General features: G+C 58.1%; 3 protein-coding genes across 8 annotated transcripts; 1 reads left to right on the top strand and 2 right to left on the bottom strand.

The window, feature by feature from the left end:
* Positions 1-2,042: 2,042 nt before the first annotated feature.
* On the bottom strand, positions 2,043-6,799 carry RPUSD1 (RNA pseudouridine synthase domain containing 1). 6 transcript variants are annotated; one of them, XM_069810468.1, is made up of 6 exons: positions 6,675-6,799; positions 5,977-6,168; positions 5,761-5,884; positions 5,514-5,616; positions 5,322-5,423; positions 2,043-5,006 (listed from the first exon to the last, which is right to left on the bottom strand). In XM_069810468.1, exons 2-6 carry the CDS (start codon positions 6,156-6,158, stop codon positions 4,600-4,602), a joined length of 918 nt encoding a protein of 305 aa, XP_069666569.1. In that variant the 5' UTR covers positions 6,159-6,168; positions 6,675-6,799; the 3' UTR covers positions 2,043-4,599. The 6 variants fall into 6 exon arrangements, with proteins under 6 accessions (XP_069666569.1, XP_069666572.1, XP_069666571.1 ...); XM_069810471.1 differs by having other exon boundaries at positions 5,977-6,116; positions 6,675-6,793; XM_069810470.1 differs by lacking the exon at positions 6,675-6,799 and adding an exon at positions 6,343-6,654.
* A 77-nt stretch (positions 6,800-6,876) lies between these two features.
* Positions 6,877-18,415, top strand: CHTF18 (chromosome transmission fidelity factor 18). Its single transcript, XM_069810467.1, has 22 exons — positions 6,877-7,008; positions 7,159-7,329; positions 7,498-7,624; positions 7,746-7,911; positions 8,047-8,136; positions 8,277-8,329; positions 8,539-8,677; positions 9,375-9,587; positions 10,339-10,436; positions 10,535-10,658; positions 10,821-10,954; positions 11,327-11,420; positions 11,497-11,595; positions 11,858-11,988; positions 12,297-12,459; positions 12,608-12,832; positions 12,941-13,090; positions 13,646-13,776; positions 15,538-15,682; positions 16,648-16,764; positions 17,635-17,692; positions 18,110-18,415. Exons 1-22 carry the CDS (start codon positions 6,927-6,929, stop codon positions 18,244-18,246), a joined length of 2,847 nt encoding a protein of 948 aa, XP_069666568.1. The 5' UTR covers positions 6,877-6,926; the 3' UTR covers positions 18,247-18,415.
* GNG13 (G protein subunit gamma 13) lies at positions 18,412-21,315 on the bottom strand. The gene is made up of 3 exons (XM_069810474.1): positions 21,124-21,315; positions 19,853-19,975; positions 18,412-18,971 (listed from the first exon to the last, which is right to left on the bottom strand). Exons 2-3 carry the CDS (start codon positions 19,948-19,950, stop codon positions 18,866-18,868), a joined length of 204 nt encoding a protein of 67 aa, XP_069666575.1. The 5' UTR covers positions 19,951-19,975; positions 21,124-21,315; the 3' UTR covers positions 18,412-18,865.
* Between the last annotated feature and the right edge of the window lie 716 nt (positions 21,316-22,031).

Here is a 22,031-nt window from a genome sequence, read left to right as displayed (position 1 = left end):
CTGTACCCGGCTCTGCACCCCTCAGCTAGAAACCGATAGAAAATACATCCCCGCTCTAGAAATGCCACCGATGGGCTGCCCAGAGCAATTAGCTTATTGCCCTTCAAACTAGATGCGAGTAATTTTTCCGCCAAGTCTCATTCTGTTCCCTAAATCCCACCGGTGGCCTTGCTGAGTTGCTCTCTGTCCAGGGGGGATTTGGCTCGGGGATGAGGATTCGGCGCTGCTCAGCCAGGGAAGGTGCTCACCCACCTGCGATGGCCGGGGATGGGCAGCGCTGGGGACGGCTCGGCACTTATCTGCTGCGGGGTGGGGATGTTGCTCTGAAAACGGGGTGTGACGGGGCAGTTTCTCAACAGTGTTTTGTAAAGCTGCTTCCTGTCCTGGTTTTGCTTTGTGGGTTTTTTCTTCTCCTTTGTAAAGGGTCACTTTGAACTTTGGGGCAAATGAGGTAAATCCTCTGGTTTAGTGATTTCTGTGCTCCTGATGGAGACAAAGGTCCTCCCAGTTAGTGAAAAACCTTTGAGCCATTCAGGGGTATATTTTATAGGATAACTGGGGTGCAGAACAGACAAGTCCTTGATGATGGGCTCAGCACCCCTCCGGGAGGTCCTCCCCTTGTGCCCGTCCTTTTTGCCTTGACCATGGACAATTTTTTATAGCTTTCTCCCTGCAATTTCTGATCCTGCTCTGAAATGCCTTCCAGCATGTGCCATGAAGAAGGAAACCAAAAAGAAAGGAAGCGAAGCCTTTCCAAGGAGCCTGATGCTGTGTGGCAGCAAACATTATCCGCGCATTTATCCCGAGCAAAGGGAAGGGTGAGAGCAGTCGGCCACCCGGCTGCACCACCCGCTCGGCCGGGTTTGGGGGCATCAGCCTTGGCGAAGGGTCCCTGGACCTGTCGGCACAGCACTGAGCGGGGTTTGCCATCCCCCGGTGCTCCTGGCTGGTGTCCCCATTGCCGTCCCCCACCAAGCAACCGGTCCTGCAGCACCAGGGCTTAGTCAACGCCCGCGGGTGTTTCTGGTTTCTATTTTGGAAGGCTTTGCTGTAAAAACAGCTTTTTGTTGGAGTGGTAAAATTACAGAAACTCGTTTGCTACGAGGCTGCCGATGGGACGCGGCCCCTGCCCCGGGCTTGCCAGCCAGAGGTGGCTGGAGCGGGAGGGCAGGGGCAAATTTGGGGCCCCTTTGCGGGTCACCGCGTCCACCGTGTCCCTGTGGAGCTTAAAACCGGCCCCGGAACAACCCCAGGGGCTGTGGAAGAGTGGGTACGGGAGCATCCACCCCAAACCTGACGTGCTGGGAAGCATCTGCCGAAGCCCCTTCCCGCAGGGACCTCGGCGGGTCGGTGGTGGGTGGTGCTGCTGCCGGAGGCAAGGAAGCACACGGCATCTCCCCTCCTCTTAACCAGCCGCTTCTCCGTCCTTGCCAGGTTTATAATCATAAAAGTCTCACAACTTGAAGACTGCAAATAATTCCTTTGGGTCTTCATTCGCTTTTCCAGCTGCTCCAACCCGAGGAATGACCGTTGATGTGCAAGAGTTATATAGAAATCATGTGTGGCGGCAGCTTTCCCTATGCACCCCCTAAACACCAGCAGCCCCAGGGCTGCTCCCTCACCTCCTTGGCGAGGAGAGCTGCAGTGTTTTGAAATTAGGAGTTTTTCTTCCGCCTCCGTTATTTGGTTCGGGACAATCCCAGCTGCTGGTGTCGGTCAGGGCGAGCAGCGGGCAGGGACAGGCAGGGGAAGGACCGGGACAGTGGCATCTGCCCCAGCCACCTCGGGCATCCTTGGTCATCGGTGTGAGAATTACTAAATCCAAGAGGGCTTTTGGGTAAATAATCCCAGTGGTTTCAGCCAGGGAGATTTCAGCAGGGTGAGGATGAGTGCCGGTGCTCACGCAACAGGTTGGCTGGGCTGGAGCCCTGGGGCCAGTCCTGCTGTGCCGGTCTGGGCTCATTCCTGGAAGCCCCTGGCACCACACCAGCCACACCGCAGCAACGCGTGTGGATTGAGAGACCAGAGGGTGAACTGCGCGGTATGTAGGTAATGGTTTATTACGGTAATGTGCAACAAGAAATAAAGGTTATCGCAAGCCGTACAGAACGTCACGAGACACGTACCCGATCACAACCCGCCCCGGTCCAAATGCACGAGTGGATTCACAGATGATGCAGCAAATGGCCCCGTGGCAGTGACGGCAGAGACGGACTGGACGTGGTGCGCGAGGGGAGCCGGGGAAGGGTGCCTGGAAAACACCTCTCCGCAGGGTAAGGAAAACAGGTATTTTTCTCTGGTTCCTGCAATGCTTGGTAAAAGTGCAATGCACGAAGGCTGATGGGTGGCGCAGGGTGCAGGGGCTCCTCGATGGTGGGGTGAGCACTGGGTGCCAGCCCCCCAGCACTGACGGTCCATCAGCGTCCCCTCGTGCGTGGGCACTGGTGTGTCCCCACGTACCACCCCCAGTGACCGCAGCCTCGTCCCGGCCATGTCCCCCGTCACACAGCGGGGACCGCTCCCACACCAAGACCTGCCGAAAGGAAGGCTGCGTCCCACCCCTGATGCTATAAATCTCACCCGTAACTTTTCAGGACCTCCCGCGCACGTCACCCACGTTCATTCTTTGGCAAACAGGTTCATGGCTTTAATTTACAGCTTCAGGAACCGCCTGTGGGTGCCTTTCCCCTCCCTGGCCACTCCTGGGAGATGGGACAGGCAGGGACGGGACCTGGGAAGAAGGAGACAGCTCTTCTGCTCCCCCAAACCTCCCCCCGAGCCCTCGGGTTCATGAGCCATCGCGGTCCCCGCTCGGTGCCCAGGGCTGGTGCGGGCAGAGCCGCCAGCTGTGCACCAGTCCCCATCCCGCAGCGGACAGCAGCACTTTGTGCCAAGCCACAAAATCAAGGTGACAGCCACCTCCTGCCCGGCGGCGTGCCGTGGCACGGTGAGCTGGTACCCACCGGCACCCGGGGACACAAGGGCTGGGCGATGCGATACCCCGCAGGGTTTTGGTGACCTGCATGGTGCTTTCAGCCGTGAGGAGAGGGCTGTGTCGTTTTATTCCCCCTCAGGGATGGAATATTAGTTGCGTGAAACCACTGTCAGGTGCATTTTAAATGGGACGGGGTTTGTGGGATGACAGTAACTCTGGGCACGTGCTGATGGTGCCGAATACCCCGGGGACCGGTGCTCTGTATGCAACGGGCTCCAGCCACCTCTGTCCCTCCCCAGCCCACTCCAGCTGCCCTGCTCTCTTCGTTTCCTAAATGTCCTCTAAGGGCTGCAGAGGACAAGCAGGGTGGGAAGGAGAGAGAGAAGCGGCACACCACCGACCAGCAAAGCAAGAGCATTTCCAGAGAAACTCTTCTTGGTATCTTGCAAAGTTCAGCACCAGCATGAGAGCCGAGCTCCTTCTGACTCTTCACATCAGTCCTCAGCCTTTCTTTTGGCTTCAACCATTTCCTTGGCTGCTCTTACTGCTCCAGAGCCCTTCCAAACTGCCCACCCGAAGGACCTGCCCCCAGCACCCTCCGGTGCCGACAGCCCCGCAGCAACCAGAGGAGCCACGCGGTGGGACCAAAACATGAAACTTATTCCCCCTCGTTTGGGTAAAGCAGAAAGGGGCTTGTGTTTTCTGAGCTGTCTCAGCAGGGGTTACATCCACACCCAGGATAAAAGTGGGCACTAGGAAAAGGCAATGCTAATAGAAGGTATAATAAGATCTATTAAAAAAGCTTTGGGCTGCTGGCTCTCTGACCACAAACGTACTAAAAATACACTCATTTCCGAGACCACCCGTATTTCAGAACTGCTAAAAGACTAGCTTCTTCTCATAGAAATTTGAAAAAAGTTTAAAATCCATTCCTATCAACTCGCTCACCTTCAACAACCTTTAAAAAAAAACCACCCGTGGGCTGGGGCAAGAAGGAAAGCGTGTGGGCAGGGACGGGCAGGCAGCACGTCCTCGGTGGCAGGCAGGGACCTCTCCTGCGCCCATCGCACAGCCCAGCTCCACGGGCAAAACACCCGGGGCTGCCCCTGGACTGGGGGGGCTGTTGGTGCCCCCAGGCTGCATTTCAGCCTCCTGATCTCCCACCTCCCACACAATGCGTGTGCCAGTGAGTGCAGCAGGCTGGAGCGAAGGGAACTGGGGACACGGGACACCGAAGCTGTACCCGGCATGTTCTCCCCTCCCTTTGCTGGGCTGCATTTTAGCATCCGAGCACTGAGGGTTTGCGGATACGTCCATCACGCTCATGGCAAAGGCATCGTCCGTGCTGCCCCAGCTGTGTCTGAGCCCCGGGACAGGGATGTAAAGCTTTGGGGTCACTCTAAGCTGGTAGGTGACACACTGACTCTGCTGCTGAGGCCCAGAATTAGGAAAGGGGCATCCAGTGGCTGGCCAGATGGATGATGTGTATGTTAAAAACCAAACCCATCCTAATCGCTGCTAAAATCTGCCTAATCCCAGCCCCAGAAGTGAGGGAAGCCATGGCATACAGAAAGCGCAGATGTGGAGTCAGCGCTGGGCTCCGTGGGGACCCGCTGGGACGAAAATGGAGCATTGGGCTGGAAATGCAGAGACGTGGTTTGTGCTCACTCCAAAGCCCACTCGGCCAACCACTGCTCGCACCGGGCTCGCTGCTCCTCTGTCTCCAGGCTCTTGGCTTCGCTCGGTGCCTCATCTCCTCTGCCACCAAGCACGGCTTCCCGGCTCTCCTCCTCCTCCTCTTCCTCCTTCCGCATCACCTTGTCCTTCAGCTCTTGGATGATTTCATCCAGCCGGTGAGTGACGTGGTGGGGCACCCAGTTGCTGTCCATTGCGGTGACAAAGGGGTCAGGCGCGCAGACCTCGATAAGCTCCTTGCCGGTGGGGATGCGCAGGTAGTATGCGTGGAGCATCATCCTATAGGGACTGCTGTCCTTCTTGTGGCTGTAGGTGAAGTCCCCCACGATGGGGTGGCCGATGGCGCTGCAGTGAACCCGGAGCTGATGAGTCCGCCCTAAGGGGAGAGCGGGAGCAGAGGAATCAGGGACGCAGGTTATCCGTGAACCCCTCCTCAAAGGCACAGCGGTGTGAGATGACGACGCACCAAATGACATTTGTCCCCCCCAGTCTGAGAACCTGAGTCCTCCATGAGCTGAGTGCGGCGCTCGGCACCGCTCAGCCCTTTCTAGGCTTTGTTTTTTACTGTGCCACCGTGCTGCAAGCAAGGTCCAGGGCTGCAAGCCCAGGTCCCGCTGCAGCACCTCTGCTGCCTGTCTGTCCATCCTCAGCAGCCCCCCGCACCCGCGCTGCCCCGGCCCCGAGCTCCAACCTGTCAGCGGCTGCAACAGCACTTTGGTTACAGGGTCTCCGCTGTAGGACCCATGCTCCAGCACGATCAGCTCCGACTGGCAAGGCTTGGGATTTTCACAACCTGCAATCAGATCCAGAGGTGGGGGTCAGCTCCCTTCGGCGCAGCCTGGGTGGTCCGGGCAGCACAGGGCAGGGTGCAGGAGCCGCTCACCCTCCGTCCCGTCGATGCACATCATGTGGGTCATGCCCTCGGTGGTGTTCTTCCCTATGGCGTAGCGGATCGTCATTCGGCTCTGGCTGACGTGGCCCCTGACCTGCAGGGCAGAAAGCCGGTTTGCAAACCGAGCCCTGGCACTCGCTCCTCGCCGGCACCGGGACGACAAGCAGCAGAGGCCAAGCTGCAGTTTTGCAAACTCAGAAGCTACGTCCAGAAGCAAGACCTTGCGGGGTGGGCTTACCAGGGCGAGATAGGCTTTGGTCACCAGTCGGTCTTTAAAACACTTGTAGGCGCTTCCCGCCGCCGCTTTGTTGAGCGCGACACACAGGGCCCCGCTGGTGGAGAAGTCGAGCTGGTGGCAGAACCTGGGGAGGAGACGGGAGGCAGAGGAGCATCCCCGGGTGCTCGGGCAGCGTCCCCGGCAGGGCAGAACCCGTTTCGGTCCCCGGCCGCTCACCTGAAGCCGTAGTAGGTGTCGGGGTCGGCCAGCTCGGGGAAGCGGTACTTGAGCTGGCTCTGCAGGGTCAGCGTCTCGTACCACATCTTGCTGTCGATGCGGATGTCCCAGTGCTTGTTGACCACGATGAAGTCGGAGCTCTGGTACAGGATGGACAGGTTGTCGATGGTGCCCGGCTCCATGGCCAGCGCCCTGCGGGGAGCGTGACGGGGAATTGGGGGGGATGCGCAGGGCGGGAAGAGCCTCCGGCCGCAACCTGTGCGCCCCGGGGATGGGCACAGCACCCCGGCGGAGCGAAGGGACCCGGCGAGAGCGGGCGGGGAGCAGAGCCCGGGGCGGGGGGGGGGGGGGTACCCCCGGTGGGACTGGAGATGTACCGGTACCGGCGTCCCGCTGCACGGCTCCCAGACGTCCCGGTATCACGCGTGGAGGCCCCGCAGCCTCACGGTACCGGTCCGATCCATCCCGACGGCGGGGCTCGGCCTCCCCCCCCCCCCCCCCCCCGCCCCCGAACCGCTGCCAGCCGGGGCCGGGCCGCGATCTCGCCGGCTCCGGCCGGGATCGCACGCCGCGGCGCCCCGCTGGGGACACGCGGGACGGACGGAGGGGAGGAGACGGGACACGGCGGAGGGGACACGCAGGACCGAAGGGGACGGCGCTACCCCCCGGCCCGACCCCCGTTCCCCCCCCGGCCCGACCTGCAGCGCCGTCCCCGGGCCGGGCCGGGCGGCCAGCAGGGCTACATTGTATCCACCGGCGGCGCGGCGTCCAGCCGTGCGTCGTATCCAATCAGCGCCGTCACCGCCTCGTCCACCCCGCGCGTTCTATCCAATCAGCGTCCCCGCCGCTTTCGGTCGGCGCGTCGCGTCCAATCAGCGGCGGCTCCGTTACGGCGCGGCGGCCGGAAGAGCGAGCGGGCGGGCGGGAGGGCGCGGTGCCGGTGGCGGGTTATGGCGGACCCTGAGGAGGGACCCGAGGACGGCTTCTACCAGCGGTTCGCGGACGAGCTGGAGGTGCTGGCCGAGCTGGGAGGTGGGAGCTGCTCCGGCGCCGTGTCCGATACCGGAGGCGGCGGCGGAAGGAGGGAGGGAGCGGCCGGGCTTTGCGCGGAGCCGCCCGTGCCCCGCTCCACCGTGGGTCTCCCCCGGTGACCGGTTCTCCGTCGCGTAACACCTCTTGCAGATGACCCGTCCCCGCTCGCTGGCCCTAAAATCTCCCAGTTCCGTGGTAGGAGGCAGCCACCGGAGGAGCCCGACCCCCCCGGGGGGCACAACGGCCCGGGGGGCACCAACCCCGGGAAGAGGGACCGGGACTGCGACCCCCCCGGCTCCCCACCACCGTCCGCAGCCCGCAGTAGGTTTGACCCAAGCCAGCTCTGCGGCCCCGGTGGGTGCCCGGGTGCTGCCGACCCTTCATCCCCACCCTGAGCCATGCAGGGTGCTGCTGGAGGGGCAACCGAGTACCACCCTTTGGGTCATCCGTCCTTCTCCTCTTCCTCCTGCCCCGGTGTCTTCGACCCAGCCCCGAAACCGAAGCGACAGCGCCTGGAAGCCGTTAAGAAGCTCAGCTTTGGTGGGGATGATGAGTTGGGTCCTGATGGCCTCCGGGGTGCTGGTCCAGAGGCGCTTTCTGTTCCCCAAGCTGCCAGGTTGGCCACCGTGAACCCCGCTTTTAGCAGGGGCGAGGGAAAGGGCCCTCGAACCCCCACCTTTGGTGGGGTTCGAGGGCCCTTTCCCTCGCCCCTGCTAAAGAAACCTGGTGTTCTCCAGCCTGGAGATAAGCGGCATGGCCCCGCTGCAGACCACGCCGCCCTCCGAGAAGAAGCGGGTCCTCAAGCGGCCACCCATCCTGGAGGACTACGTCAATGTGACGTCCACCGAGGGTACCAGGGTCTTCATGGTCATGAGAGATGATCCCTCTAGGACAGGGGTGCAGGTGAGGAGGGATCTGAAGGCTGGGCTTGCTTCTCTGTGACCTCCATCCAGTTCAGGAGGGGATCTCTGATGAAGCGTGAAATGTTTGTGCTGAGCGTCGGTGTGAACGTTAGTGTGTGTCCTCTGGTCCTGGCAGCTCCCCGATTCCCTGGGCTGGAATGCACGCAGGCCACTCCACTTGCTGGGGGTGCCTTTCTCCTACCTGAAGGAACAAGTGAATGAAGAGGTATCACATCTTATACCGACCTTCCCGTCTTCCCCTGCCACCCCTGGATAGCCACAGCATTGGCCCCCGAATCCCTGTTCCTCCCAGCCCCGGGTTAGTGGGGCGTCTCTGACCCCCCTCTCGCCCTTTTTGTGCTGAAGCGTCGAAGGCGTGTTCTGGAGGCATCGCAGCAGCTGACAGAGATAATAAATAGGTGAGGTGTTGGGACGAAATCCCACTCCTGTCCCTGCCACACTGTCGCATGTGGCTCCCGAGATGCTCCAGTAGGGTCCAGGTTTTGGAGACCTGCGAGCAGAAGAGCTTCTTTGCCTGCAGCATCCCCAGTTTGGGAAGTCCAGATGTAATTCCCAACCCTGCCCTGACTCCCTGGGTGGTTTGGGGCAAGTTAATTCTTTCTTGCAGTTGCCTCGAGAGTGAGACCAGCACCGAGAGCCCAGAACCCAGCGAGGAAGCAGAGCCGGCAGAGGAGGAGTCTGCGCCGCATTGCCTCTGGGTGGACAAGTTCACTCCCCGGCGCTACCTGGAGCTGCTCAGTGATGATGTGAGGTGCTAGGATAAGTGGGGGCTTGGGGTTTTGGGTCCGTTTGCCATTTCTATGACTCTTCCTTAATGCTGTGGGATCAAGGTTTTGTGGTGCTCCCTTTGATCGCAGGGGCTTTTGGAAGCACTGGCTGGGGAGCTCTGTCCGTGCTAGCCCTGCCCGGGGGCAGTCCTGCTGCCGAGAGCTTGGGGTGGGGGTTTTTCAGCTGTAGGCCGTGGACCTTCCAACAGAAGAGACTCTAAAAGATGAGCAAAATAAGACAAAAAAGATTGGGTGGGCTTTAGCCAGGAATCGTTGGCTATTTTGATTTTTTTTGAATATTAGAAGTTTTATAGGGAATTGGAAATTATGGAAAAGGCTGAGGAGCGCTGGGTTGAGCCACGACAGACAAGGGGCAGCAGGGATGGGGCCGATGTGACTTGTCCTCGGTTGCCCTGCGGGATGGTGGCCGAGCCAGGAAAGGAAGCCGCGTTTCCAGGCTGTCCCAGAGAGATGCCAGGTGGAAACCTGAGCAGCCTCTCCCGTGGCATGGGAATGACGTGCCATGCGCTTGAGGTCTGTCTGGGCAGACACGCTCTGTGTTGCCTCCCTGGACTTGGCTTCTTCCTCTGCAGGCCACGCTGGTTTTTAAGCCGTGAAGGAGAGACCTCCTTACGAGGTTTGATGGGGTTTGCTTGCTTTCTTGCCCAACGTGCAGTACACAAACCGCTGCCTTCTGAAGTGGCTCAAGCTCTGGGACACAGTGGTGTTCGGGAAGGAGAATGCTGTGAAGAAGACCAATCCCAATGCCAAGGCTCATCCTCCATTCAGCCAGCCCAAGGAGCAGCAGAATAAGTGGAAAACGAAGGTGCAGCTCACAGAGGAGATTCTGGAGGCTGAGCTGGACCAGCACAAGAGACCCAAGTACAAGGTGAGCAGGGCAGGAGACCGCTGTGGTGGGTCTCCTCTCCAATCCCCCTCATCCCACCACCATGGTGAGGAGCAGGACCTTCCAGTACAGATCCAGGAGAAACTGGATTCCTTGTTTCTCCTTAGAGAATGTGGGGTTTTCTCATTTCTTCTTCTGTTTGGGCTTGGGTAATGCGATAACAAGGGGAGAGGAACAGACTTTTTTCAGCCAAATTAAATGGGCCAGTTAAGGAAAGACATACCCTTTTTAGCAGAGGTTGGTCTTGACATTTTTTGTTAGGGGCAGACATGATGTGCCTTTGAGCTAGACTTTCTGCATCCGGAAGAGAGCAATGATGCTCAAATGCTGAAGGGAGCAGAGATAACTTACCCAGGCCAGTATACCAGCTTCAACTGGTCTAGTGAGAGGATATAAAAAAGGGGAAACGAAAAGATATACTAACAGCATTGCTTCTCAGGAGTGTAATTCTGGAAGGGATTTTGTTCAGCCTTTTCTATCTGTTGCCCTGCAAACTTAAACATGTGCACGAGAGAGGCTGCCAGGATGACTCTGTCACCTCTGAGAGTTTCTGTTACATTCTCCTTGCTCCAGTGACTTTCCCTCCTTCCCATGTGTCTACAATCCAGTGCAGCAGCTCCCAAGACTGGTTTGCAGGTTGCAGAGCCTTATCCCCTCGTGTGGCAGCCTTGGTCAGTGCTGGAGGAAGCCCTGCCTCGCTGCTTGCCGGGCTGAAGTTACCTCTCTGCCGCAGGTAGCCCTGCTCTGCGGCCCACCCGGCTTGGGAAAGACCACGCTGGCCCACGTCATCGCGAAGCACGCGGGGTACAACGCCGTCGAGATGAACGCCAGGTGAGTCCAGCCCTGCCCTGCCCCAGAAGCTGGTGGAGGCGATGCTGTGCCGGAGGCGATGCCGTGCCGCAGCAGCCTGGCACCCGATTGTCTTGCAGTGACGACCGCAGCCCAGAGGTCTTCAAAACCCGCATCGAAGCTGCCACCCAGATGAAGTCTGTGCTGGGTGCCAACGAGAAGCCCAACTGCCTGATCATCGATGAGATAGACGGCGCGCCCGCAGTAAGCCCAGCCTGGATCTGGCCACCTTTTGCATTAACCGCTTAATTATTGCCCTCTTAGCAGCTCATCCATTTTAGGAGTGGCTTCCTGCCTCTGAACTGCAAGAATTCATCCCTTCTGTCCTTGATTTTTTATTTATTTTTTTTTTTTCCCCCTCCCCAGGCATCTATCAACGTGCTGCTAAACATCATCCACCGTAAGGATGTGGAGGGCGAGGCAGCAGCCGGCACGGGCCGGAGGAGGCGGCGCGAGGACGGACTGTTGCTCAGGCCCATCATCTGCATCTGCAATGACCAGTTAGTATCGACTGCGTGTCTGGGGAGGGATGGAGAGCTGATAGCCCTGCCCCAAGTGAGGAGGCAGCTGCTGTTGCCTCCAGCCAAAGCCTTCCCGTGCCGAGTTATCTGCCGTCAGACCTGCGGCTTAGAAGTACCTTATGAAAAGTAAAACTGCAACGTGCTCAGCTTTCCTGAAACCCGCCAGGTTTTGTATCTGCTGGGGTGACTTGTAGCTAGGTGTGAGCGTACCGTTGCGTTTGCGCATGCCCAAGCGTGCAGGGGTGTACAAGCATCTGCTAAATAACCCACCTCTCTTTGAGCAGAGCATTAATAGCTGGATTTCTTCCTCTGCTAGGGTCGCTCAGAGACCCCTGTGCTTCCCTTTGCCAGGTACGTCCCTGCTCTCCGGCCGCTGCGGCAGCAATCGTTCCTGCTAAACTTCCCTCGGACGGCGCCGTCCCGGCTCGCCCAGCGGCTCTGTGAGGTGCGGTGCGGCCGAGGGCTCCTCTTGCCCCACCGGCCGGCCGGCCTTCGCTGCTGACCCCCCCCTTCTCCCGCAGATCGCCCTGCAGCAGGGCATGCGGGCGGACATGGGCGCGCTGCTGGCGCTGTGCGAGAAGACGGAGAACGACATCCGCTCCTGTATAAACACCCTGCAGGTACTGGTGTCACCGGGAGGTCTCGGGGGGGACACGGACTTGCTGCGGCTCTTGACTTGATCGGGTGGGGATGGAGGGGAAAAAAACTGTCCCCCATGCAGATCCGTAAAATGCCCTGTGTTATTTTTAACCTTGATTCCCCTACAAATGGAGGAGTGAGGTGCCGCTCTCTCCAGCTTTCCCCGGTACCAGCTAGCTGTTGTGGGCATCCCCTCCCTCCCGGTGGTGCCTGTACCCCCCCAGCCCCTTGTTTGTGTTTCAGTTCCTCCATGGCCGAGGCCAGAAGGAGCTGAGCGTGCAGATGGTGCAGACGATGAAGATTGGCTTGAAGGACCAAAACAAGGGGCTCTTCTCCATCTGGCAAGAGATCTTCCAGCTCCCAAAGGTCCAAAGGTAAAACAGGGTGGATTTATTAGGTCTCCTGTCTGCTTGGGGCACACCGCTTCATGGTACCCCCTGACCTGCTTGCAAGACTTGTGGTGGAGAAACCTGAAAGGTCCTGGAGAGCTGGTTTGCCCTGCAGCAGACACGGCTTCGTTTCAGCAGATTTGTGTGTCCAGAAGCTCCTTGGCCACTCTCTTTAGTGCCCAATAATTTGGCATCAGTATTGCCTTCAGTCCTGTTTGCAAGGGTCCCAATATTCCTTGCTGGTCTGTTCAGCGCCAGGGCACCCTGAGCTCTTCCCTTTGGGCTCCCCCCAGGCACAGGATAGGAATGGACCCTGCTTTGCCAACCCAGCTCCTGGTGGGTGACGAGGATCTGTCGCACCTCGGGGGGACGGCTGGCTTCAACCTGTCCTCCCAGCGCTTCCACCACATCCTGCACCTCGCCATCTCCTCAGGGGAGCAGGAGAAGCTCGCCCAGGTAGAGCAGCCGAGGGGGACCCAGGCCCCTTCCTCTGCTGTGTTCTGCTGGAGCAGAGCGCAGAGGGATGCTCAAAATCCCAGCAGCGTGCTCCGACAGGACCATCTGCCCAGCCTCAAGCCGTCTCTAATCCTGCGCCCACTTCCAGGGTCTGTACGACAATTTCCTGAACATGAAGCTGCGGGACTCCAGTTTCAGCTCTGTGTGCTTGGCCCTGGAGTGGTTGGGCTTCTCTGACCTGCTGAACCGGGCTGTCCTGCACGAGCAGAGCTTCCAGCTGATGCGATACCTGCCCTTCCTGCCCGTGGCTTTCCATCTGCTCTTCGCGGCCACCAGCATCCCCCGGCTCGCTTATCCCAGCAGCCAGCACGAGGCAAGTACTGGGGGGGGGCATGGCAGCAGCGTGGCTCCAGCTCCGTCACCCGTGGGGGACATCTGTGGTCGCAGCCGTGGCTGAGCCCTCCCTGCCCTCTCCACCCAGGCCCTGGCCAAGCTGAACCACATGCAGAACCTCGTCGTGTCCATGGTGTCGGGGATAACGCCCAGCGCCCGCAGCCGTGCCGGCCAGCAGTCTCTTGTCTTGGAGGTGCTCTGTCTGCTGCTGGACATCATCGCCCCAAAGCTCCGACCGGTGAGTGCCCACCAGCCCCCTCTCGCTGCAGTGGCAGGGGTCCTGCCTGGGTGATGTGTCCCCTCTGCAATGCCCCCCAAAAGGGCTGGGACATGTCCCCTGCGCTGCATCACCAAGGCTGAGCTATCCCAGACCTCTGTCCCAAATTTGGCGTCAGTTGGATGTTGCAGCTGATGCAGAAGTCAGCGGGAAGCCGGGGACGCGGCGCTGGGTGCATGATGGGGGTGTCCTGCACCTCCTGGACCCCTGCACCCGGGGGTGAGCTTGGCTGAGCCGGGGTTTGGGGAGCTGTTGCAGTCTCCTTCCAGCAGCTGGTTCGCATGTGTGCGCAGTTGCGTTGGGTGCATTTACCCTTCGGGCTGTTGGAGGGGACTGTCCCTGCTCCGTGAAGTACATGTGTCCCTAATAGGAAACTAAACTTGGTCTGAACCTCACGGGTATTAGCTGTCGTTTCTCATATAGAAACAAACCCCGTGCTTCAGGTTATTTTTATGTTTAGAAGTCATTACGGATTAGTGATGCTCTCCCCTTTCTGGGCTCCACTCTCCTCCCCAGGTAAACACCCAGCTCTACAGCCTGAAGGAGAAGCAGCAGCTGGCAGACCTCATCAGCACCATGCTGGCCTACAACCTCACCTACCACCAGGAACGCTTGCCCGAGGGCCAGTACGTCTACAAGCTTGACCCGTAAGTCCCGAGGGTGAGGAGAAAGCGTAGGGGTCGAAAAATAACAGTAGAGAGTTCAGGAAGGAGGCTGAGCCTGAAACCATCGTGGCATTGAGTTGGTCTCTTGCAGCTAGAGCTCAGGGGTTTCTTTGGTGAGGGCAGCTGGGTTGGCGTGAGCTCCCCGGTGCTGGGATGGTGGCAGGGACCCGACTTTCTCCGATGGCAGCTCTGTGGGGATTATCTGCTTTTTTTTTTTTTTTTTTTTTTAAGGAGGAGCCCTGGAGCCTTGCGGGTGCTCAGGGCTGCCGCTGGCTTTTCTCCACCCGCACGCTGCGGCTGCCCCTGTCACCCTCTTGGGCTGAGAGCAAAGCGGGACTCGTTTTGCTTTAATGGGATTAAAGGAAAGGAAGCAGCTGCCTTTGGCTCTCACCGGAGCTGGCAGAGGAAAGACCGAAGCTGCTGGGGACTCGTGGCAGGAGGGGAGAGCAGGTCCACCTGGACACGTTGCACACAGGAGGTCACTCTAGCGGCGATTAATTTGTATATTAACAGCCGGCCATTGCTAGACTTGAGTCTCACGGTGCTTTAAGTATATACAGAGCCGTAAACGCTCCCGAGGCTTTGGTGCAGTAATACAGACCCAACCACAGCTAGGAGCAATGCTAATGTCTTCCTGGTGCAAAGTTAATTACAAAAATTAGCCTCTGTTAAATCAAGCAGCTGTATCTAATTACAGTGAAGTGCTTTATTATTTTTTTTTCCCATGGAAAGGCCTGCGGGAGCTGCATGGGCTGTAGGGAGCCATCCTGCCCTGCCCTCCCCATGCCAGCCTGTGCAACCGAAACACGGCTGTGGGGGAACCGTGGGACATTTGGGAGCCACGTGGCACAACCAGGCGCATATTCCGAGCCTGTTTCCTGGCCATGCGCAGCGATGGTGGGGACTGTGGGGGTGTCATGTCCCAGTGGCACCTGCAAGTCACATCCCAGCATCTGTCTGGCAAACAAAGCTGTTGTCAACAGCAAAATCTGTGTTTTCTCTGTAAAACTTTTAAAATCATAGATTTGACAGCTAATTTCTAAATGACTGCAAAGCCACCTGACATAGGACTTTGCTTACTTTATTTTAAGGGGAATAACACTGAAGGTGAGTAAAGTGTGAAATATTTACAGCAGGCAAAGGAACTGGCCCAGCTGGATCTTTGGTGCTGGGGCTGGGCCTGGGCTTTTGCTGTACTGAAACAGGCCTAACTCAAGATCTGGTGCGTGAACGTCATTAAGAATAAAACTGCTCTGATTAGCCAAAATTACCGTTCATGGCCGTATCTCAATTAAATGCCTCCCCGCAGGCACCTTGGGGTTCATGCGAAGGGTCGTAGTGCCCCTCGTGCCCAAGCTGTGATGTGACCGTGGCTTTTTCAGGGCAATCTGTTCAGCACAGACCCGCCTGCAATTTCCTCTTCTTGCATTAAAAACAAGATTAAAAAGCATGTAATCCCTCCTGAGTTCCCATTCAGCTGAGTTGCCCGGCAGCAACCTGGCTCCGCACACCCGGCACCGTTCGCTGGGCATCTTCGAGTGCTGCCGTCGGACACGGACCCTCGGAGAGGGCAGCGATGGGGAAACTGAGGCACCGTGACCAGGATCATACTGAGAGGCTGGGGGGGATGGAGCTGGGAGTCTGGTGGATTTCCTGTGCCCATGTCAGGCTGCAGTTTGCATCATGCTTTTTATATTATCCGTATTGATTTATTTTCTCTGCTCCCACCTCTCCACGATGTAGTAACGTGGAGGATGTCTGCCGGTTCCCGGACCTGCCGGCTCGCAGGCAGCTCACCTACCAGGCCAAGCAGCTCATCGCCAGGGAGATCGAGATGGAGAAGATGAGGAGGATGGAGGCTTTGCTGCAAGCGAGAAACCTGGGCGAGGTAGGGAGGGCTCATGGTGTTCTGTGGTTTCGGGGGGGGGGGGGGGGGAGTTTGGTGGGTCCCTCAACGGGGATAAAGTCCTTAGGGCTGGTGTGGGGACTTGGTCTTTCCAAAGTGGCCAGTGGCTTTTGCTCTGCAAATGGAAATCCAGGATTAAACTCCCCCAGTCGCAGCCGTCTGCCTGCCCATCTGCCTTCAGGGCAGCACATCCACGCTGGGGTAAACGTGCTCGAAGGGCTCATCTTTTTGCAGGAACTGCGGAAAGAAACGCTCGCTGTGAGTTAAAGCTTTAAACCCTTCGACTCTCTAATGAGGGCTGCGATGAGATGGGAATTTTAGTTCATGTGGCTGTGATTTGTGCGTGTCTGGGGGGGAGCTGACCTGCTCTTTCCTGCCTGCACATTCCCTTGCTGCTTCACTTTGATCCTCCCAAAGGTCCCAAAGCCCCTGAGAGGAGCGGAGTTACTCTGTCCACCACCGAAACCCTCCGTGGAGCAGTGGGCAGGAGGCAGGAGAAGGTGGAAGAGGCTGAGAAACAGCTCGGGTGTAGCTGGTGCCTGCCCTGCCCTGGTGCCACAGGGATAATTAATCCCCAAGAGCCCCTTCTTGCAGCTGAAGGGCTTTCTCGGGGGATGCGTGGGGCAAAGAGATGCTGCAAAAACATCTCTGAAGCCTCCTTGTTTACACGGTGCCGACCACGAAGTCCCGGGGAAAGGGACTGCAAACACACACGTGCCCAAAGCGCTGCCAGGGCTAATCCCACATGCTGCTGTGAGACAGAAAACGATGAAAAAAAAAATCGCTTGGATATTGTAATCAAACCCAGCAGCAAATAGAGGCGGCGTGTGGGATGGGTGACAAGGCACCATCCTGCCCTCAGGCTGTGCATCACCTGGGGGAGATGCCCAAACCTTGAGCTTGGCTGGCCCCGAGGGGACCCTCGCTCAGAGCTCTTCTCCCTGCAGGAGCCCGGGAATGGCCTCGGCGAGGGGGGGGAGCGAGTGGACGCGGGGCCGGCAGTGCCCCCCAACCACCACCAGCGCCTGGAGCACATTGTCCGGAGGGCGGTCGTGGAGGACAAGGTGAGGGGGCTGGAATTTCTAACTAATTTCCTACCAGCGTGTACCTTGGCTGCTAGAGACTGGCTGTCTCCGTTGGTATTTGTTTATTTTTAGTACAGTTTCTTTTAAATAGAATAGTTTGGCACCACGCGTCCCGTAAATGTATCGCTGGGTTTACAGCATCGGGATGGATTAGATCTGGGTGACATTTACGGATGTGGTGCGCGAAGCTTTCAGGGGTGGGGAAGGAAAGAGATGTGGATATTTGGGCTAAAATAGCTGAATTTTGGCTCTGTGGAAGCTGCGGGGTCAGGGGGAGAGCTGCTCGCGGGGTGTGGAGGTATGTATGTGGGTTGGGAGGCTACAGGGGAAACTATCCATCCTCTGCCGGTGCAGCAGGTGGGCCGGGCTGGTCCCATCCTGAGTATCCCAATAATGGCCAAGAGGAGAAAGAGGTGGTCCCCTGCCACCACCCCTCTCCTTGGGCTCAGCTTCGAGACCTCGGCTGTCCGTAAAACCCCGCTTTAGCACGATGAACCTCAAAGTTTGTCTTTCCCACCCCATTTTGAATGCTGTTTGCATTTTTACCGAGGCCGCTGGCCCTTTCCACAGGATTTGCATTTGGCTCCTGCTCGGCGGCTTCCTCCTGTGCCAGGTGCTTGGAGGGGGAAGGAGCTGGGACAGCCCCGAGTGACGGCTCCACGCAAGAGTGAACTGCCTTGGGCTGACTTTGCTTAAAATTGGGCAGAGCTGAGCAGTGTCACTGGGGTCTAGCCTCGCGCTGAGCTACCAGAGAGAAACTGGGTTTACTTTTGGCTGTCTCTGAATATGAGCTGTAAATGCAGGTACCGACAGGAGCCGCATTCACCTTCTGCTTTTTGCTTTTCACAGCCTGAGACCGACTTTTTTGGGCGGCCGCTTCGGCGGCAGCGGGTGGCCACAGCCCCAGGTAGGTGGCAGAGGGATGGATGCTGATGGGGCAGGGGGGAGGTCACTGCATTTGTGGTGCTTGGACCCCCCACAAGGTGCCCAAAACGGGGGCTCTGTCCCTAAGCACTGCACCCCGGGGGGACATTGGCGGGGTGGGGAGGCGGATATTGAGCAAAGTGACCCCGACGCAGCAGGCGGGGGGGGTGCCTGGGGGCAGGTCGGTGGATTCTGGCAGCGTCCAAAAAGAGCCAGCAAATACGGTGAGCTGGGGAGCACTGTTGTGTGTACCTCAAGTGTTGGCAGGATCCAGGACGTGGGAGCATCAGCTCTGTTTGTGCAAAACCCCCCCGCCGTGCCCGTGCAGCCTGGGCACAGGTTGTAACTTTAAGGTTAAGAGTTTCTGCAAAGTTTTGACATCGATATTCCCCCCCTGAAGTCCCTCAGGCCTCCAAGGAAGAGTCGGTCGAGAGCCAGATGGGAAAAGCCGTGGGGAAGAGTGACGTCTGGTTCCGGTTTAACGAAGGGGTTTCCAACGCCGTCAGGAGGAATATCTACATCAGGGACCTGCTCTAGCAGGGCAGAGACGAAGCCCAGGAAATTATATAGATGGAACTGAAGGGATAAGCTGGCTTTTGGCTTTCTAACCTATGGATGGGGCGTGTGTGCATGATCCTTGTTTGGTTTAGTTTTTTAGTACCGACTTGTTTTTTTAAAAAAAATAAAATATATATTAAAAAATTAATCATGAAGTATTGTTCTGTTTATTTCATTTATAAACCCTTAGTTGTCATATTTTGCCTGTTTTGCTGCAAAATTATATCCTACAATATACAAAAGAATAGTTAAAATCACTGAAAATGTTTATAAAAGTTCTCTTCCTTTACAAGTTGAAAAATTGACCTGCTTCATGGCAACAGTGGGAGAGGTGAGTTGAAGTCTGTGACTGGAACTGCAGCCTAACCCCAGAGAAGCCTTTGCTGCTCACATTCCCCCGCGCTGCCCACCCCCCTCGCTTTCCCCGTTCCCCCCCCCATAAAAAAGAAACGCTTCTACAACTAAAAATAAGAAGACAAGATGAGGGTAGGGTTTTTGTTCAGGTAGTCATATTCGGAAGCTAGCTAATAAAAAAGTGTACATTCAGTGTGGGGGGAGCGAGGGGCCACAGGAGCCGGCGCAGGCGGGGGCTGACCCCTCAGAGGATGGTGCATTTGCCTTTCTCCACCCAGGGGTTGTTTTTCATCAGCTCCGGGTTCAAGAAGGGATCTTCTGGAATGCCGTCCTCGATCCACTTCACAAACCTGCGGAGAGGGGAGTGAAGGGGTGGGCATAGACCACTGTTGCAAAACGCGTCACCCTCGGCGAGGGACGCGGGGCAGGGGCTGCGCAGCAGCAGAATGGGGGGGAACGGCAGGCTCCGGGGTAAATCCTGCTCTGGGGGGAGCGATGCTGGGATGGTGGGGTGCACCCTGCTCCGGTGGCAGCGGGCAGGAGCTGTCCCAGTGCGTGAGCCCCCCCTGCACCTGGCTGGTTTTTGGATGGGGGAGCCAAGCACAAGACAAGTTTAATAAAAGCCTTTTGTCCCCCACATCTGCGGCTGCCCACCTGCTGCTGGCATGGGGACGGCCCTTGCACTGCGTTTTAAAACTTATTTCCTAAAGTTGCTTTTTTTCTGTTCCCCCTCCTTCTAAGAGGCCAGTGAGTGATGGGGCCATGGGCTGGGTTAACTGGTGGGATGTCCCAAGACCCTTCACTTGAGGCACAAACCAGGGAGGGGGAATACCTGTTCGTGACTTTGTTTTAAAGGTTTAAGTCTTTTGAATTCTGCAAGGGGGGGCTGCACATTCGCCTGGCTGAGCCCGGAGCGTTGGGGGGGCTCCTGGGAGGGGGTCCCACGGCTGCTGCCACATCCCGGCCACCACTGGACCTTGGGCACTGGAAAGGAGTTGGCATGGGGGGGGGGGCTTTGCGGAAAGGAGCAGCGGGGGGGCTTTGCAGGCACGGGCACGGGGGGCTTGGGGGGCTAGAAGAACCATAAAGGGAAAAAATCTCTAAACCTGCCTTGTTTTGGGAGCCTGGGGTGATTTCAAGGGGGATGTCGGTGCTGGCCACGGGGTGGAGAAGAGCTGGATGCTACTCGGGGGGCGTGCAGGGATGGGAGGGAGGGTGGGCACCCACTTACTCGGGTATTGTCTTGGACGACATCTCCCGCTTGTAGGCCAGCTGGTACTTCAGGCTTTCCACCTCCTTCTTCCACTGCGGGAGGTCCCACTCATCCATGGCGGCAGCCGGGGGCTCTGGGGGGCTGAAAATGAGGACATTGGTGCCGTACCCCATGGCTGCAGCCTGCCCTGGACCACCCCCCCCCCAGCTCTGCACCCCCCCAAAGACGGGGTCCCCCAGGATGGGGACAGCGTGCCACCATGCTCTGGGGGTGGTTTCCAACCCCATGATGGAGCAGCCCATGGCTCCGGGAGTTTTTGGGATTCTTCTCATCAGGCAAAGGCTGCGCCTACCTGCGGGCATGGGGGCAGGTGCCTGGCGCTGCCCTCCTGTAGCCGTGCCGTGCCCGCGGGCGCATGCAAAACCCAAGGACCTAGCCAGATTTGACTGCAATTTGGATGGTAGTAGTGCTTGGGGTGGAGAGCGGCAAATAAATAGCAACTGAAGGCTATTTATTTGGGGATTGGGGGGGGTGCCTGGCCTTCTCCTGCCTGGCTGCAGCCCCGAGTGGGGCCAAGGGGGATTTTGGGCATCCACATGGCTGTATAGACAGCCCTGGAAATGGCTCACGTGGACGGTCACCTCTGATTCGGGGAGCAAGTGAAACCACCACGTACCCCCTCTCATCCTTCCCCCAGCCCAGCAGCGGCCCCGGTTGCTGGCTAACGGTGGGGACATGCACAGTGGGGAAACTGAGGCACGGCCGCTGATGGGGCACAAGCTGTGACCACAGTGGCGTGAGACATTCTGCGAGCACCTGGGTTCCCCTGTGCCACCCCAAGAATCGGTGGCATGAGGGGACCTTCCCCTGCCTGTGCCCGGCCGTGACCCCCAGACCCACGCAGAGGCACAGGGCAGCACCCTGGGGGTGGCTGAACCCCAGGGATGCCCACGTGCCCCAATCCTGCACCCCAGGCCAGGCTGCAGCCCCCAGCAAGGGCTGGGTGTGCTGGGGGGGGGGGCCAGGAAATCCAGCCACGCACCGGCACAGCTTGGCAGCTCCACGGGCTGCCCCAGCTTGGCTTCTCCGCAGAGCATCCCCCGGAAAAATAGCCGGGCATGGGAGGAGGGTGAGCTCCCAGAGCCCAGCATCCCCCCCCTGCACCCACAATCCGGCCTCCCCCGGGGCTCCGGTCCGGCTCTCCTGGAAGCAGATGGGGACCAGCATCCTCATCCCCACTCCAGCCATCCCAGCAGCATCCCAGCACCGCGGCCGAACCCTCCACCTACCTCGGTCGGAAAAGGTGTTAGCGGGGGCCGCGTCCGTCCCCGCCGGCTCGGCAAGCCGCCCTGGCCTTGCCCGCGTTGCCTCCTGCGAGCGTTCCCCTCGCTGTTGGCGAGCCCAAATCCTCTGTGTAATCTATTAATGCACGGCTGGTCCAGCTGCCTCCAACACGGCAGGAGCCGGATAATGGGAGCGTCCTCCCCCCGCTGCTCCCGGGGGATTTGGCTCCGCTGAATGCGAGCGCCCAGGATGGAAGGAGCATCCTGGTACCCGGCGGCTGAGCTGCCGAAATGGGGTTACCCCAGCCTCCCCCATAGCCCTAAGGGACAGAAGGGCCCCTAAGGAATGGGGGGGTAACCTGTGGAGGGGCACAGCGGTCCCCCAGGGAGGCCCTTGCTCCTGCCTGCATCCCTGCCTGCATCCCTGCCAAAGCCAGCCACCCCATGGCTTCTCCAGATTTCTTGTTTCCTCCCGCTTCTCTGATGCTGGCGGAGCTGGGGGGGATAGGGAGAGGTGGGGGGCACCTGGGGAGGGGTTGGTTAAAAAAAGAAGAAGAAGAAGAAAAAAAAGACAAATGCAAAAAGCAAGCAGTTGGAGACTAACCATACGGTGGGTGAAGGGGCAGGATCAGCACAAGGGGAAAAGTGCAACAACATTTAAAAAAAAAAAAAAAAAAAGAAAAAAGTGTGACTTCTTATAGGGAGGGGAAAAAGCCCACTAACAGTTGTCAGCTGATTAAAGGCAGTGTAATTAATGCAAAAGTAAAAACACAAAGAAGTGAGAAAAACCCCACCCCTACCCTTCATTAAGCAATCAATTAAAAAAACACCCTTCAGGTAATTATGGTGACAGCAGCTTTGCATTTAAAAAAAAAGCAAAGCAAGGGTTCCACAAAGAAAAAACTGCCCAAATC

Source organism: Haliaeetus albicilla, chromosome 22 (genome assembly GCF_947461875.1).
Source record: "Haliaeetus albicilla chromosome 22, bHalAlb1.1, whole genome shotgun sequence".
NCBI classification, from domain to species: domain Eukaryota; kingdom Metazoa; phylum Chordata; class Aves; order Accipitriformes; family Accipitridae; genus Haliaeetus; species Haliaeetus albicilla.
Note: the sequence above shows the minus strand (reverse complement) of the source record. Positions and strands in the feature narration are given on the sequence as shown.

What these genes read in the sequence shown, in the direction of transcription:
- GNG13 (XM_069810474.1), bottom strand. Translation starts at nt 19,950, where the DNA reads ATGGATGAGTGGGACCTCCCGCAGTGGAAGAAGGAGGTGGAAAGCCTG. An exon ending in TCGTCCAAGACAATACCCGA is followed by an intron (nt 18,972 to 19,852) that starts GTAAGTGGGTGC and finishes CCCTCTCCGCAG; the next exon opens with GTTTGTGAAGTGGATCGAGG.
- RPUSD1 (XM_069810468.1), bottom strand. Translation starts at nt 6,158, where the DNA reads ATGGAGCCGGGCACCATCGACAACCTGTCCATCCTGTACCAGAGCTCC. An exon ending in GACACCTACTACGGCTTCAG is followed by an intron (nt 5,885 to 5,976) that starts GTGAGCGGCCGG and finishes TCTCCTCCCCAG; the next exon opens with GTTCTGCCACCAGCTCGACT. An exon ending in GTGCATCGACGGGACGGAGG is followed by an intron (nt 5,424 to 5,513) that starts GTGAGCGGCTCC and finishes ATCTGATTGCAG; the next exon opens with GTTGTGAAAATCCCAAGCCT.
- CHTF18 (XM_069810467.1), top strand. Translation starts at nt 6,927, where the DNA reads ATGGCGGACCCTGAGGAGGGACCCGAGGACGGCTTCTACCAGCGGTTC. An exon ending in CAGCTCCCAAAGGTCCAAAG is followed by an intron (nt 11,989 to 12,296) that starts GTAAAACAGGGT and finishes GGCTCCCCCCAG; the next exon opens with GCACAGGATAGGAATGGACC. An exon ending in TCGCCCCAAAGCTCCGACCG is followed by an intron (nt 13,091 to 13,645) that starts GTGAGTGCCCAC and finishes TCTCCTCCCCAG; the next exon opens with GTAAACACCCAGCTCTACAG.